The 15,183-nt window shown below is 41.6% G+C and overlaps 1 protein-coding gene across 1 annotated transcript; it reads right to left on the reverse strand.

Annotated features, from left to right (window-relative positions):
* Positions 1–13: 13 nt before the first annotated feature.
* LOC133009703 (long-chain fatty acid transport protein 2-like) lies at positions 14–9,055 on the reverse strand (the record flags this gene model as incomplete). Its single annotated transcript, XM_061077240.1, has 10 exons — positions 14–675; positions 865–995; positions 3,037–3,134; positions 3,211–3,409; positions 3,993–4,083; positions 4,160–4,354; positions 4,434–4,558; positions 6,012–6,167; positions 6,248–6,457; positions 8,443–9,055. Coding segments are annotated over 10 exons (1,995 nt in total), but the record flags the coding sequence as incomplete, so codon positions are not given.
* Positions 9,056–15,183: the final 6,128 nt, after the last annotated feature.

Here is a 15,183-nt window from a genome sequence, read left to right on the forward strand (position 1 = left end):
GAGGAAAATAAGAGATAGTTTCATTGCTTTATTTGATTCTTTTAAGCACAAGAGGACATGTGTGACGGTGTTGGTCATGGTCATTTCTGTGTCAGATCATCGGCCCTCAGTAGAGGGAGGGACGTCACAGCAGACTCTCATACAAAGAGAGGTGTATTGTATCCAGGCCAGCGATGTCCCCTCCTACACTGACAACAGGCTCAACAGAGCACAATGCACCGAGAAGGGGCCGTTTTGTCAAGAGGCTCACAGCTCGGTTTTCTTCAACAGGAAAAACTTGCTTGTTGTTTCATCGGAAGCCAGATTGTGACTGCAGCAGTGTGTAAGTGTTCTGTATATATGTCACTCGCAGCTCAGTGCAACAGCATCAAATGTGTGATACAGAATCATGAGGGGATAGTTGTGAAATGATTACAGAGGTAGAAGAACAAACATGGCGTGAAGATAAATCACAACCCAGCATCTCTCAATGGTTTTTCCTAAATATAAAAGAATCTTTCATATTTTGATTTTCCCTGATGTCACTCCATTGAAGATGTCCAGGGTTAGTGGGATGTAATTCCTCTCTTTCTCATCCAGGAAGTAGAGTGGGTCTGTTATTAGATTTGGGTCGAAGCCCTCCTCCACCAGCTTCCCCTTCAAATACTTGAACGTGCCCGTTACCTTGATGGAACTCTGCAACAAAATGATTTAATTACATGAATTAGTAAATAAATCAAGCACTCAACACCACAGAAAGAATCCATCCACTTGTCCTATGAGCTGTAACTGGGTGAGGGGCGGGGTACTTTCTGGATGGGTCACCAGAGTATCACAGGGCGGACAAACATTTGAAAGGATTTTAAATGACTGAGGAAAATGCACCTGAATCCTGATAAACCGTGGTCGTGCGTAGGCTGGCAGGAAGTTTTCAACGTGTTTAAAAACATCTGCAGAGTCTAACTTCTGTCCGTCTCTTAAAGTGACAGCAGCCATCCCAGCCCTGCCCTCCTGACCTGTAACAGAACATTAAATCAAGATACACAAGAAATCAGTTTACTGTACTGATTTAATGTGCATAATCATACATAGTACATGTAGTGACATAATGGTACCCCTGTTATCACAGCTCTTAAAGGGGCACTCCACCAATCTTACTTATAAACATCAGTAGGATAGATAACCTGTGATAAAAGATGTATAATTTGTTGTCAAGCTATGGGAGAGAAAATGACTGTAAGTCAAACCCAGGGTGTGAGTGGGCTTGTGACAAAATAAAACACGTTGTATCATGGGAAATGTAGGATCCAGCGTTTTGACAATTTACTCATACTGGGAACTCAAAGAAATGCTTTAAACAAACTAGTTTGTACAATTTGCCTTCTGACCTCATTTGAGGGTCAAAATGTTTTTCTGAACCTCAACACACCGAGTCAGGCTTTTGCCCGGAGCCCTCAAAATCTCTTGAAACACTCCTGCTTTTCGGTGTTTGACAACATGACATCACTTTGAGATATCTTGACTATTAAGTCGTAAATATACTCCGGTGTCTTCCAAACAAGTTCTAGTCTTTTTTCTTCACCCGTCTCTTGCCAGCCTCTCGGATCTTGTGGCCAATCAGACTTCAGCGTCAGTCCACCAGTCCAGACGCACTTCAGTGTTTGAAAGTTCACTCTGATCCAAATCGTACGTTGTAACATGTTGCAATGTAGGTTATCTGTCTGTGTTTTGAACTTTGCTCTGCCTGTGTCTTTTTTGTCCTCTCTGGTAGATTTTTTAATTTACATGAACTACGCCCGATCCCTGGGGCGAGGTCGTCTATTAGCACATCACGGTGGGACTGGGAGAACTTGAAACCCAGGATTAACTTGATCTCAGTCTGGTTTCAGAGTCTAAAACCAGTGATGCGATCAGTATGCACATAAAACTGCTTTTATTGGTCAAAGTTTACTAGCAGGGCATTGACTTCCACACACTGACAGATTCTGTGCAAACAAGGGTTCACCAGAGGCAAGGTCCACTGGGATTTATAACAAGAGCTGTGACCTTTTACCTGAAAACAATGTGTCTGGTCTGGAACATACACACAGAAACAAAACCAACACGTGGAGCCCACATTTAACTTGCTCTGTAGTTACCACAATGTAGTGATTTATAGTTAAACCTATCAAACATCTTGGAGAGAATACACAATAAATCTGAAGTGGTCATTAGGTTGGTTGTAGCCTTCATAAACTGAGAAGGAAGAAAAACGAAATTCCCTTTCACTTTGAAATGAGCAGATACTTGTTGATGTTCCCTGTTCATTTTAGTTATAATCAATTATTAAACAGTAAGAAGTGACTTAACATCTTGGTGAACTATTAACATGAGTTCAGTTGGGGTTTGTATAGTTGCACAGCGCCAATAGATGGCTGTAAACAGATACATAAATAGATTATTATTAGATATGAGTAATTTAGTTTTCGTAATTATTTTGTCAGATCAATATTGTGTGAGACAAATGAGATAAAACCAACATTAATTCAATTTTAAATGTTGAATGTTAAATTAATTATTATTTCATTATTTTAATTATTTATTTATGTTTTATTTTATTAAAATATTAAATGCCTGCTGGGGCTTTTCAGATTTCTGAAACAAGGTATATGTTAGGGATAAAATAATCAATTCACTGATTTAATAATTAATTAGGGTTAAATCATGAAATTAAATGTCCTAAAGATTATGTGAAAGGATTCAATTTACTCACTTTATACAATTTTTTTGATTAATTTAAGAATTGATGATTTGTTTACGTCATTAAAACAAAAATGCCAAAGAGTTCTAATAAGCAGCCTCTAAAATATGAGCACATGCTGCTCATCAGTTTAAAGTTATTGTCGAGTGAATATAGTGTTGAATAAAGTGTTTTCAAATCTGAAGACGGCATATTGGTTTTTAAGAAGTTGTGATTTTCACAAAAACTAAATGAAATTAGTTGTTATTTGCTGCCCTGATTTATTCAACAATTTCTGCTGCTGCGTCTGTTTGAGGAAGATGTCCAGTGAGAATTACCTGGCACTTTAATTCCGTACACGTTGGCCTCCTTGATGCAGTCGGCCTCCGTCATGACGTCAGCCACCTCAGTTGTTGCCACATTTTCTCCTTTCCATCTGATGACGATAAAAAACAAATCTTACAGGCTGCGTGGCACCACGAGGTTTCAACTGCACGTGACAGAAACCCAACCTGAACGTGTCTCCGACTCGATCGTGAAAATAGATGAAATCCTCCTCATCGACTAGTAGCAGGTCGCCAGTGTTAAAGTACACGTCTCCTTTCTTGAAGACGTCGTGCAGCTTCTTCTTCTCTGTCTGCTGCAGGTCTCTGGCATAACCAAAGAACGGAGTCCTCATTGATATTTCAGATACCAACAGTCCAGACTCACCTGAGGGAAGAGGTACAAACAGGAGAAGTTGCTGAGGTGACCCCACCAGTCTCTTATGGGGTCATGTACAACAGAGACCTAGATGCAACATACTGTTTAAAGTAACAATTATAAAGTGTTGTGGGGCACAGGGATCATTCAGATGTATGAATGTATAAAATCAACTTAAATATTTTTAATAATGTACAGATTACACCGAGGTGAAAAGTGTAAATGGAGAAACTCATAAATATCTGTTACCTTGACATGTCTGATCTTTTTTCATCAAGATCTATGAACTCTTCTCAAAAAATTGTCGAAATCTCAAACAAACATTTGATGGGTTATTTCCTGACCCATAATGCATCCTTCCACAGTGTTTTTTGTTTATAAACAAACAAACAAAAGACAGTACCAGAGTTTTTCTACATAATGATCCAATAATATTTCCATCTTTATATATTCCGGTGTCTGAATGGTATTATAGACTTGTCCCATTTAAGGACATGTAGTTTAAATATGTAAGTATTGACCTTTTAAAAGCCAACCAAGTGTAACTTATAACATTTTAATAGTAACCATATCATTCATGGTACTGACCCACCTTTCGCAGCCTTTATGCAGAACCCAGATGAATCCCGCACAGGTTCTCCTGTCTCTACGTTGTATTTGATCACACAGATTGGGAAAATCATCTGCAAGACAAAAACAGCAACGATGTTGATGAACACATTTTACTTCATAATGTAGGATATAAACATGAACTGTTACCCTGTTGAGGAAGGAGTCTCGCCCCACAGCGCCGATCTTGCCGGTGTAATTGTGCAGAGCAATGTTCCCTTCTGTCGCTCCGTAAAATTCTCGGATTTGGATTTTCCCAAACCTGCTGTTGAATTCTCTCCAGACATCAGCTCGAATCCCGTTGCCCAGCGCGAGTCTGACTTTGTGGTCCCGATCGTTGGGTCTCTGACAGGAAAGACGGTAGAAGAACATCAGAGGTGACAGTAGCTGCGTTAGTGTTGGTGCTGTCACAGACGGTGCGTACCTTTGGTGTGTTGCAGAGGTAACGCATGATCTCACCGATGTACTGTACGACAGTAACGTTATATTTTCTGCAGTCGTCCCAAAACTGAGAGGCAGAAAATTTACTCCTCAAAGCCACAGTGATACCTGCACACAAACAGCAAGGTGACAAACAGCCACCATGGAGGAAGAGGTGGGGGACATTTTTTAAATGATATATATTTTAATATTTTCTTAGCAGAAAAATCTGATTTGTTTCTATTGTTTTATAAAAACATTAAAACTACCACCGTTGTAATCTGATGCACACAATGAGCCCATGTTTACCACTCGTGTTACAGATCTGCTCATTTGAACAATAATGACAGCTCTTCTAAAGTGAAGCCACAGCGTCTTGGTTGCCCCCTGGTGGCTGGATAGAGTGCAGGTCATTAATCCCCCCTCCTCCATGGTAGTGTGTGGGACATGGACTAAACTAAAACGTCAAAGTACACACGTCAAATATATTTTTCTGTGATTTTAGGTACTTCTTATCACACTGATCTTTTTTGAAAAGATCCTTCTCCCAGTAAGTTTGGGTTTAATTGGTTATTAGATGCTATAAAATCATGGTTGACATCTGAGACTGAAGGCCGGCGCATGCTTCTGCGTCGTCAGGGGCCCGCAGGCACGCAGCTGTAACGCAGGACTCGTTGTCATTCATGGTTCTCCAACCGTTGCGCGTGTTGCCATGCAATTCCCCGCCAGAACACTAGGCGCAGTAATGTTTTTTGTCGAAGTCAGCTCTTCTTCGTGTGTTGCACGAAGAAGAGCGATTTATTTACATCGCCATGGCGGCTCCGCAGAGCCTTTTTCTGGCGGAAAAATCCGCCAGTTAGTGACGGGTTATACTAGTGGACATAGTGTTGGATCTCTTCTGCCAAGTGCTCTTCTATCTGGTCCATATTCGTTCTTCTAAATCTTCCGTGGTTTCCGGGCATGAACCGGAAATGCGACTCCGGAAATGATGTAGTCAGCAGACCAATCACAGCCCTCGCGGCCGGGTGACGCTTGCGGGGCTTTGCCGTCTAGTTAGAAAAATTGGCCGCCGCACGTAAGGACGTAGGAAGGGCCGTGAGGGGCCCGGAAGGGCTCCTGCGTCTCCGTTCCCATGAAAACGCAGAAGCATGCGCCGGCCTTGACTCGTGATTGGCCGAGTACGTGAATGGGCAGGACCTTGATATCGCAGCTACCCCCTCCTCCCCACCGCCACTGGGCAGACTCTAGCTCCAAATGAGCGAGATGGTAGCGTTCGTATCAGGGATATTTTCATTTCTGGACAGTGGGAGTAACTGGGGTTGTGTCATCCATCTTTATATACAGGCTGTGGTTTGAGAGGATTTTAAAGATGATGATATTAAACACAATGAGTGAGTACGTTGCATTTACAGTCTCATTACTTCCACTATGAGTGACAGAGGCTGGACGCACCGACCCTTTAAAAAAAAAAAAGTTTGTCTTAGTTTTGTTGACAGTAAGTAAAGTAAAGTAAGTAAATGTCGAATAACACTTTAACCTCCTCTTTGAATTAAATGACTGTTCAACCCAGAGGTGTGCATACCTCTCTCAATGGCTCCGGTGCAGCCGAGGAAGCCGGTGCTGTGATACAGAGGGAGGCTAACGTAGATCACATCACTGGAATTCACTCCAGATGTGCGCTGAAGCCAAGATAAGACCCACAGCTTGGCGTGAGTGATCACCGCTGCTTTAGGGAGACCTGGTGAAAAGAAGCCAGATGCTGCATGTAGCTGACATGTCGCTGTGGGATCACACATGTAAGAGCCTGAAGTAGCTCACCTGTTGTTCCAGATGTGTATATGTAGGCTGCTGGACTGTGCAGGGTCACGTGGGACCTTAAATCCTTGGACAGGGGCTCAGAAGAGGCCAGGCTCATTTTATCTGTGAAGCTCTCCATGCCGACGGTCGTGCTCGTGTCAGACAGGATGTAAACAGTGACCTGCTGCTCCAGCAGACTGGGCAGGATCTCCTCCACTGCCTCCTGCAACTCTGGAGAGAAAACCCAAGGAGCTTGATCGTTCTCTGACACTCAGAGACTTCAAATAGTTGAAGAAGAATGTGATCACATTCACAGTGGACAGCGTAACATTGTTTTTTGTAAGAGGCCACAAATCAAAACCTCTGGTAATTTTCGTATATATAACAAATCATATTATATAACGTATTCAAACATGCAGTAGGATTTGAAGTTAATGTAAAGTGCAACTAAACCTAAGTAACCTAAACGGAAATACTTAGGTACAAGTACCTAAAGATTTTAAGTAAGTTCAGTGTTGTGAGTAGCTGTACATACTTTCTACTAAGCTCCTCATTAATGTGCTGGCCTTTGTATTTGTATAAAGTGTGTTTGTCACCATTTAATATCATTATTAGGATTATTCCATGTTTTTAATCAAACCTCATCATTACTCCATGCACATCACACATGTTAACAGAATCAACCATTAATCTGATGATTCTGACATGTCATTAAAGTACATGTGCAACTCCTGAGGATACAATGACCTGGATGACTGAGAGTTTTCACACTTCATTTAGTCACATTGTACAGACGACTTTATGAATCCCGTGCTCATGATGCATCCCAGAAGTTTATGAAATATAGAGATGAAAAGACAAAGAAAGTGCTTTACTGCAGCAGCGGAAATCTTTATAACCTGGCTCCTACAATCAGTCACTGACCGACAGAACATTAATGAATGATTTACATCCTCATTCCCAAGTTTTAAACCCATTTTAAAATGTTCCCTTATTAGAAAGAGGGGTTTAGGGCCAGGCAATAAAGAAATATCATCAATAGAATTTTTATAAATAACAATATAATAAATGTTCAATACATCCTGATAGAGCTTATATTTTATGTAAGTTCAGTGAGGAATTATCTCACAACATTCACTCAGGAACAAAACTTTATCTTTACAGTGAACAGAAATAACAATGTTACATTTGTATGATATGATATAATATCGACTGATATATGATCATTTTTTATTTCGAATTTAATTCATGGCTGTACTGCCCAGCCCAAATAAAGTGTGTATTTTGTAAATATTATATGCATATAGTTGGAAGATAATAAAATGTCACACATATAACTGATTCACTTCAGATTTGTCAAATGTTTCGCTGTTTATCAAGTTTTTGTCATAAAAAACCCCCCACAGCCTTTAACTCAGGATCTAATCACAAACTTAAATCTAAAACTAAATAATAATGGGACATATATTGTGATAATTATTGATATTGACATTTTATTTTTTTATCTTGGTATAATTTTTGGTCATATAACTCAGCCCTAGTTTGTATTTAACTTAAGCTGCCTCAGGATCTGGAATCACTGATTAAATACAGTGTTTGTGTGCACATGGGTCCTGAGCTCCACTGGGTGTTTTACAGGCTGCAATGAAATTAATAAACCTGACATGTTATTTATATTTATTAGGGCCCGAGCACTGACAGGCACTGAAATTGTAAGGATTATTATTATTATTTTCAGGCAAATGGATTGGCTATGAGGGCTTTAACATGCTCAAATTCTTACCAAAATTAGCAGAAAATTAGAAAGTGGTGAAAATTTACTTTTTTTTTCTTAATTTATATATTTTTTTTGTATTATTTAATTAAAAATATATATATATATTTACCTCCTGCTTGCGCCGAAGCGGACTTCGCACTTCCGGTGCAGAAGCAGTCTGCGCACATCCTGCGCAGTAGTGGACTGCGTAGGATTCATTTGATTTCATTTGATTTCATTAAATTGATCTTTTCAATTTAATTAAATTTTTATATATTTTTGTTTTTAAATTTACATAGTTTAGGATATTGTGCAATGTATAGGTGGTTGAAGTTCTGTCAAATTTAGGGGATTGCTGGAGGATAGATTGTGATCATTTTATAAACCTCTGGTGATGGAGGCTGTGGGTCAATGTTATAAATATTGTCTTTGAATGTTAAAATTAATCTGACTTATGCACCTGCAGCAGCCACCAGGGTCGAAGCTCCGCAGCAGCTGAAGCAGTGCAACAGGGACTTGGATCTGACGTTGTGGTTGAGGAACGCGGCGGGGCATCCGAGCTTCGCCAGGCCGAGCCACAGCCACAGGAACACGGGCTCGTTCCCCACGAACATCGCCACCGTGTCGCCCTGCTTCAGGCGGCCGCTCTGCAGGAACACTCGGGCGGCCTGGTTGCTGAGCGCGTCCGCGTCCCGGTACGTGAACGTCTCATCCTTGAAACGGAGGTACGGTTTGTGCGGGTGCGTCCTCACCGCGTCCAGGAACCGGTCCAGGACCGTGTAGTGGTCCCGGATGTGTTTCAGGATCCGGCGTCCCGTTTGGACTTTGCCCAGCAGGTGTTGGAGGTCCAGGTGGAGGTAAGGGAAGCGGAGGAAGAGGAGGCCGAGCAGGAGCACAGCTGCACACAGGGTCCAGAGGAGCATGGTGATGTGTGGAGGAGTTCCGTTAGAGAGGCCAAGTTTCAAAGTGAGGAGGGAGAGGAGGGTTGGTGAAGGTGATGAGGAGGAGGAGACAAACTGGTTATAAATCAACACAGCTCCCACAGGAACTGGAATGACTGATTTACACTGAGATCATTTACTCATATGTTTTAAAGGGAGAAATCACTCTGCAGGATTCTGTAGTGTGTTCAGTCAGGGGTGGACTGGCCATCTGGCATACCGGGAATAATCCCGGTGGGCCGTTGACCCAATGTGGGCCGGTCTGGTCCGCTATGTTGTTGTTTTGTTTTTTTTCTCTTCTTCCTTTCTAAATTCCCTCCAATTGGGCCGGCCAATTGGCTACAGAGGGCTAGCAGTGTGTTGCCAGCATCGACACATATTATTGGTCTATTGTTTGTCATTGTCAATCAATCATGGGCTGACAGGCTCAGAGAGCCCCGACAGTGCTGTCAATCACATCACAAACCGGGGGCGGGGGGGGGGGCGGGACCTCATGGCATTGGCGGGGGGAGTCGCGGGACTGGCTGCTGCTGAGACAGAAACTTAACTTAATGGATAATAAGAGTAAAAAAACGCCCGGGTGGCGCTGAGAAGCATCGGGAAAAAAAGCTGAAGTCTCTGGAGGTGGAGGCTGCTAAATGTGCCAAACTGACGGACCTATGTGGTGCCGGGTTCACCAGCCCAGCAGCAGCAGGTGCGCCGGGAGACGAGCGAGGAGGACTCGACAATGATGAGTGAGTGGAGGCAGACATGTGAGCGCGCATTTTCAATTTTCAATACATTCTCAAAACTGGCTCGTTACTTGAGCAGCGGAGGTTGGCGTCGCACGCCTCTACCCACGGCGCACCCCCCTCTCTCTCTCACTCTCTCTCTCTCTCTCTCTCACTCGCTGCCCCCTCCCTCCTGAGATGTGCAGGTCCGGTGGCGTGTTTGCCGTTGGGGGGGGGGGGGGTGCAGCGCTCCGCAGGTTCACCTTCAGAAATCTTGTTACGACTTTTACTTCCTCTAGAATAGGATAAGAGATAGTGTCTTATTTTGTGTGCCTATAGTATAGTGGTTATACTGTGGTTTATTAATGTTCTTGGGCAGACACAAGAGGCACTTGTTTATAGTTAATTAGAAGTTCAGATGCACTGGTCCATTACTATTTGAACCTCAGCATCTAGGGTTCAAAATTGGTAAAATTATACATTATATGCATATTGTTGTTGTAATTTTTCAGTCAGTTGAGATAAATCTTGAGGAGAAACATTTTGGGTTGTTTTGTGTCTGTATAGACCTACTATAAAAAGCACTTTGCATTTTTAATTTTAGTTCTTGTACTTTTGATACTTAAGTACATTTCAACACCAAATACTTTTGATACTTAAGTACTTTTAATATGAGCTACTGTAAGACATTTAGAAGACATAAGTTACGTCAATTTAATGGCAGATGTGCTCTGCTAATTATGTGGGCCGGTCTGAGCCAAATAATGCCCGGGCCGTTTTCGTTTTGTTCTCCCAGTCCAGCCCTGTGTTCAGTAGTCAGTGTTCCTCTGTGGTGTCGTTTCAAAGGTTCCTCCTAAACTCGTGGATATTATTCCTAGATGGGGGTTTGCTGTGTTTCTTTTTTCCCCTTCTTTTTTTGGTTACGGCGTTTTGTGTTCACCCTACAGTTGTTTAATAAAATACTTGTTTTCTTTAAACGCATCCTACTGGCTTCTTGTTTTTGGCCCAGTTTATTTTTAAATCGTTTGTCCCTCATGCACCAGACGTCTTAGGGACATAACACAGTAACACACACTCATAGATATTAGTTCTGTCAGGGAAATGTACCATTCGACCACAATATGATCATGTTTATTTCCCCTTTGATTGATCATGAGTGAATCTCATACAATGTAACCTTAATCATGCTGTATCCTGTACTGATTGAATCTGGGCCTGAATGCTTTAACTAAAGAATTGTTGTTTAGATTTCATCAGAAGATCCCACCCTTTGACTTTGTAAGAACCCCAACCAGAGTGAGAGGAGTGAGCCAAAGTTATAAAGACAAAGAACTGTTTCCCAATCTGTGTGTATATTACAAACTAACCTTTGTTGTATGCACCATGCAGTGTTTCCCCTAGGTTTACAGCTTTGGGGGGGGGGACAAACACGGACACAAAAACTTAAAGGAATCATGATGTTAATGTGTTTCTTTTAATGATTTTGAATTGACATTGGATTTCGGCGCTGACAGGCTATTCTGTGATGCTCAGACGTCATGTGTTTGTCCAGGTTGTCCCTTCTGTAGGACTGGCAGGGAGACTATAAATGGCCGGGTCTGGTTTCCCCTCACAACTGCCTGTTTATGCTGTCTACGTATGCGACATAACATTCTTAAAAACAGTGGTGTATAAAGTACTTGAAAGCCATACTTGAGTAAAAGTACAGATATCTTACTTGAAAGTGACTCCGGTTAAAGTAAAAGTCACCCGTCAGAAAATGACTTGAGTTAAAGTCTTAGAGTTGCTCATATTAAATGTATTAAATGTACTTAAGTATCAAAAGTATCTGGTGTTGAAATGTACTTAAGTATCAAAAGTAAAAGTACAAGTACCAAATTTTATTTCAACTGACTAAAAAATTATAACAACACTATATATATAATGTATAATTTTACAAATTTTGAACCCGAGATGCTGAGGTTAAAATAGTATTGGACAAGTGCATCTGAACTTCTAGCGACAACAAAGAATCAACACAACAGAATAAACAAGTGCCTCTTGATTCTACCTAAGAACACTAATAGACCAAATTAACATTTTGTGTCTATTAGCTGTATTTTGCATTTTAACTGCCTGGATGTTTACCTGCCCGCCAGCTTGTCCACACATCTACATGTAAGCCTGTTTATTTATCATTAGACTATCTTCACTGAATGGGCCTGGGGTTGTGTTTGCATTTGTTTCCAGCAGGGTGACAATACACCTGTAGGGTATCTTGCCTGTAGGGACGACAAAGTGAAGACACAACCCTGCCTGAAGTGGTACACATTAGCCAGTTTGTACAATATATATATAAAGACTCAACAGCTTCTAAGTTGTGTTGAGTCAGCACAAAGGGCGACTAAGGATTGGAATTGGCAATATATAGATATATAATATCTTTGCAAAAATTATATTGGCATTATAGTGAGTGGAAAACTGGGCCTGATTACCCAGGGTTCCATTTGGGAGGTCCATTAAAAAAATGAATTGTGTGCGTGAATATGCAGTAGTAGTAGTCCATGACACAGTGTTTGTTTTTGGTTGTGTTGGCTGAAAGTTGTTTTTGCGTTTGCTTATATAATTGGTTGTGTTGTTTGTTTTTCCATCTGGACTTGTTTTAAATCTGTTTGTTTTGTGGACATGTAAGACTAAGTAGACACGGCTAACCAATGATAGTCTATTTGCCAACAGTTTTTGTTTAAACCAACTACTTCCAAAATTTTCTTTAAGAAAAGTTAACCACTTGCTGCTTCGAGCTATGTATTTATGTGCAGATGTTGACACGAAGCAGGAAAGGGAAAACTAATGTGAATCGAAAAAGGAATACCTTCAAAAAATTATGTAAAGTCACCTAATAAAAGCCCTCAAAAAGCCAATTCATTTGCCTGAATAATAATCCTTACAATTTCAATAGGGCCACATGGGCCTTCTAATAGCTTCAGATCAGGGACTTGTGTCTGTCCTTGTTCTGTTAGATCTCAGTGCAGCATTCGACACAATTGACCATCAAATTTTATTAGAGAGACTAAAACAGTTAATTAACATTAAAGGAACGGCCTTAAACTGGTTTAAATCTTATTTTGCTGATCGCTCCCAATTCGTTCAAATCAATGATGAGTCATCGGTGCGCACCAAAGTTAACCATGGTGTCCCACAGGGGTCTGTGCTCGGCCCACTTTTATTCTCATTATATATGCTTCCACTAGGAAACATTATCAGGACACACTCGGTAAATTTCCACTGCTATGCGGATGACACCCAGTTATATTTGTCAATAAAACCTGATCAAAGTAATCAATTAACTAAACTTCGAGCATGTCTCAAGGACATAAAAACCTGGATGACCCGCAATTTTCTCTTATTAAACTCAGATAAAACAGAGGTTATAATACTCGGCCCTAAACACCTTAGAGAAACATTATCTAATGACATAGCTGTGCTAGATGACATTGCCCTTGCTTCCAATGACACAGTCAGGAACTTGGGAGTGATCTTCGATCCTGATTTGTCCTTTAATAGTCACTTAAAAGTCATTTCTAGGACCGCGTTTTTCCACTTGCGTATTATCTCAAAAATCAGACATGTCCTTTCGCAAAAAGATGCAGAAAAAGTAGTCCACGCCTTTGTTACATCGAGACTGGACTACTGTAATTTACTATTATCAGGCTCCAGCAGCAAGTCGTTAAAGACTCTGCAGCTGGTCCAAAATGCCGCAGCACGTGTCCTGATGAGAACTAAGAAAAGAGAGCACATTTCTCCAGTATTAGCATCACTACACTGGCTTCCTGTAAAATCAAGAATAGAATTTAAAATTCTCCTCCTCACCTTCAAGGCCCTTAATGATATGGCACCTCTTTACCTTAAAGAGATGTTAGTTCCATATCAACCTACTAGAGCACTCCGATCCCAGAACTCAGGTTTACTTGTTGTCCCTAAAGTCTCTAAAAGTAGAGTAGGAGCCAGAGCTTTTAGCCATCAAGCCCCACTCCTGTGGAATAATCTCTCACTTTCAGTTAGGGAAGCAGACACGCTCTGTTTGTTTAAAAGTAGACTCAAAACCTTCCTTTTTGATAAAGCTTATAGTTAGAGGTAATTAGTGCGATGTTCCAAAATTGATTAAATGGCAAAAACCCCTGATGATGCTAAGACGCACAGGGAATTTATGACACAAGACACACGGAGCTTCTCTTTCCTGCTTCTCCTTCCTTTTCTCCATATTTATCACATCAAGATAATTCTTATCTCATCAGTACATGTTACTAACTTGACCCCTTTCCCGGAGTTTCTGTGCCTTAGCGCCCGCGGATGCAGGGCCACAGCTGTGGCCACACCATGGATTATGACTGTGGATCGCGCGTCAGAGGTCGCAATGGTGGATCCAGTTCGGTGGATTCTGTATCGTGCCAGCTGATCGTCGTTGTAATGGAGGATCCTTTGTCGCGTTGGCATCGGATGATGAGGGACCACGACCGAGGCGGCAGCTGATAATGGATTCTAACTGGCGGCGGTGGACAATGACTGTGGATTATAGTGGATCCCATCCTGATGCTGGATCGTGGTCTTGCTGGCTGCTGGCCAGAGACTGTGATTGCAGCGGGACTGCCTGACACATAGTACTGAAAAATGTTTACCCTCATCGATGCTGCTAAAAATCCTGATGATGTTTTCTTACACCTGACATCTATTGCACTTCTGTCCGTCCTGGTAGAGGGATCCCTCACCTGTGGCTCTCTCTGAGGTTTCTACATATTTTTACCTGTGAAAAGGGTTTTTAGTAGTTTTTCCTTACTCTTGCTGAGGGGTTAAGGACAGAGGATGTCACACAATGTTAAAGCCCTATGAGACGAATTGTTATTTGTGAATGTGGGCTATACAAATAAACTTGATTGATTGATTGACATGTCTGTCAGTGCCTGGGCCCTAATAATAAAGACTGAACCGAGCTCCTGCAGGAGCGAGAGAGCGAGAGAGGCGCTCCGTGCGTAAAGCTGCACGTTCCGCCAACCTCCGCTGCTCAAGTAACGAGCCAGTTTTGAGAATGTAAGAAGTAGAAAGTACAGCTATTTGTGCTCAAATGTAGCGAGTAAAAGTTAAAAGTCGTCAGGAAAATAAATACTCAAGTAAAGTACAGATATGTGAAAAATCTACTTAAGTACACTTAAATAACTGAAAGAACACCTGAGTAAAATCCACAAAAGTCTAGGGCATGTTGGAGTCCAGCTGACCCATGTCCTTTGTAAACCTGTTCAGAACTCTTCCGATGGGATTCGTGTCAAAGAAGCGCACAGGCGCTCGGAGTATGGACTTGAACATTTGGTTCTTATGTTTATCTCGTCTACACGAAGCCCTTTCAGGAAAACACGGAAACGCTGCAGTGGAGTGGTTGAAATCGCTGTAAAGACGTCATGGAGCATGCGCTTAAAGTGAAAGAAGACTAAAGTCGAGATCCTACTAGCAACCTTCCCATAACGACTTCTCTACCACCTGAAATCACTGTTACAATAGCAATCAAACAGGACTAGTTAG

This window comes from Limanda limanda, chromosome 8 (genome assembly GCF_963576545.1).
Source record: "Limanda limanda chromosome 8, fLimLim1.1, whole genome shotgun sequence".
Classification (NCBI taxonomy): Eukaryota; Metazoa; Chordata; class Actinopteri; order Pleuronectiformes; family Pleuronectidae; genus Limanda; species Limanda limanda.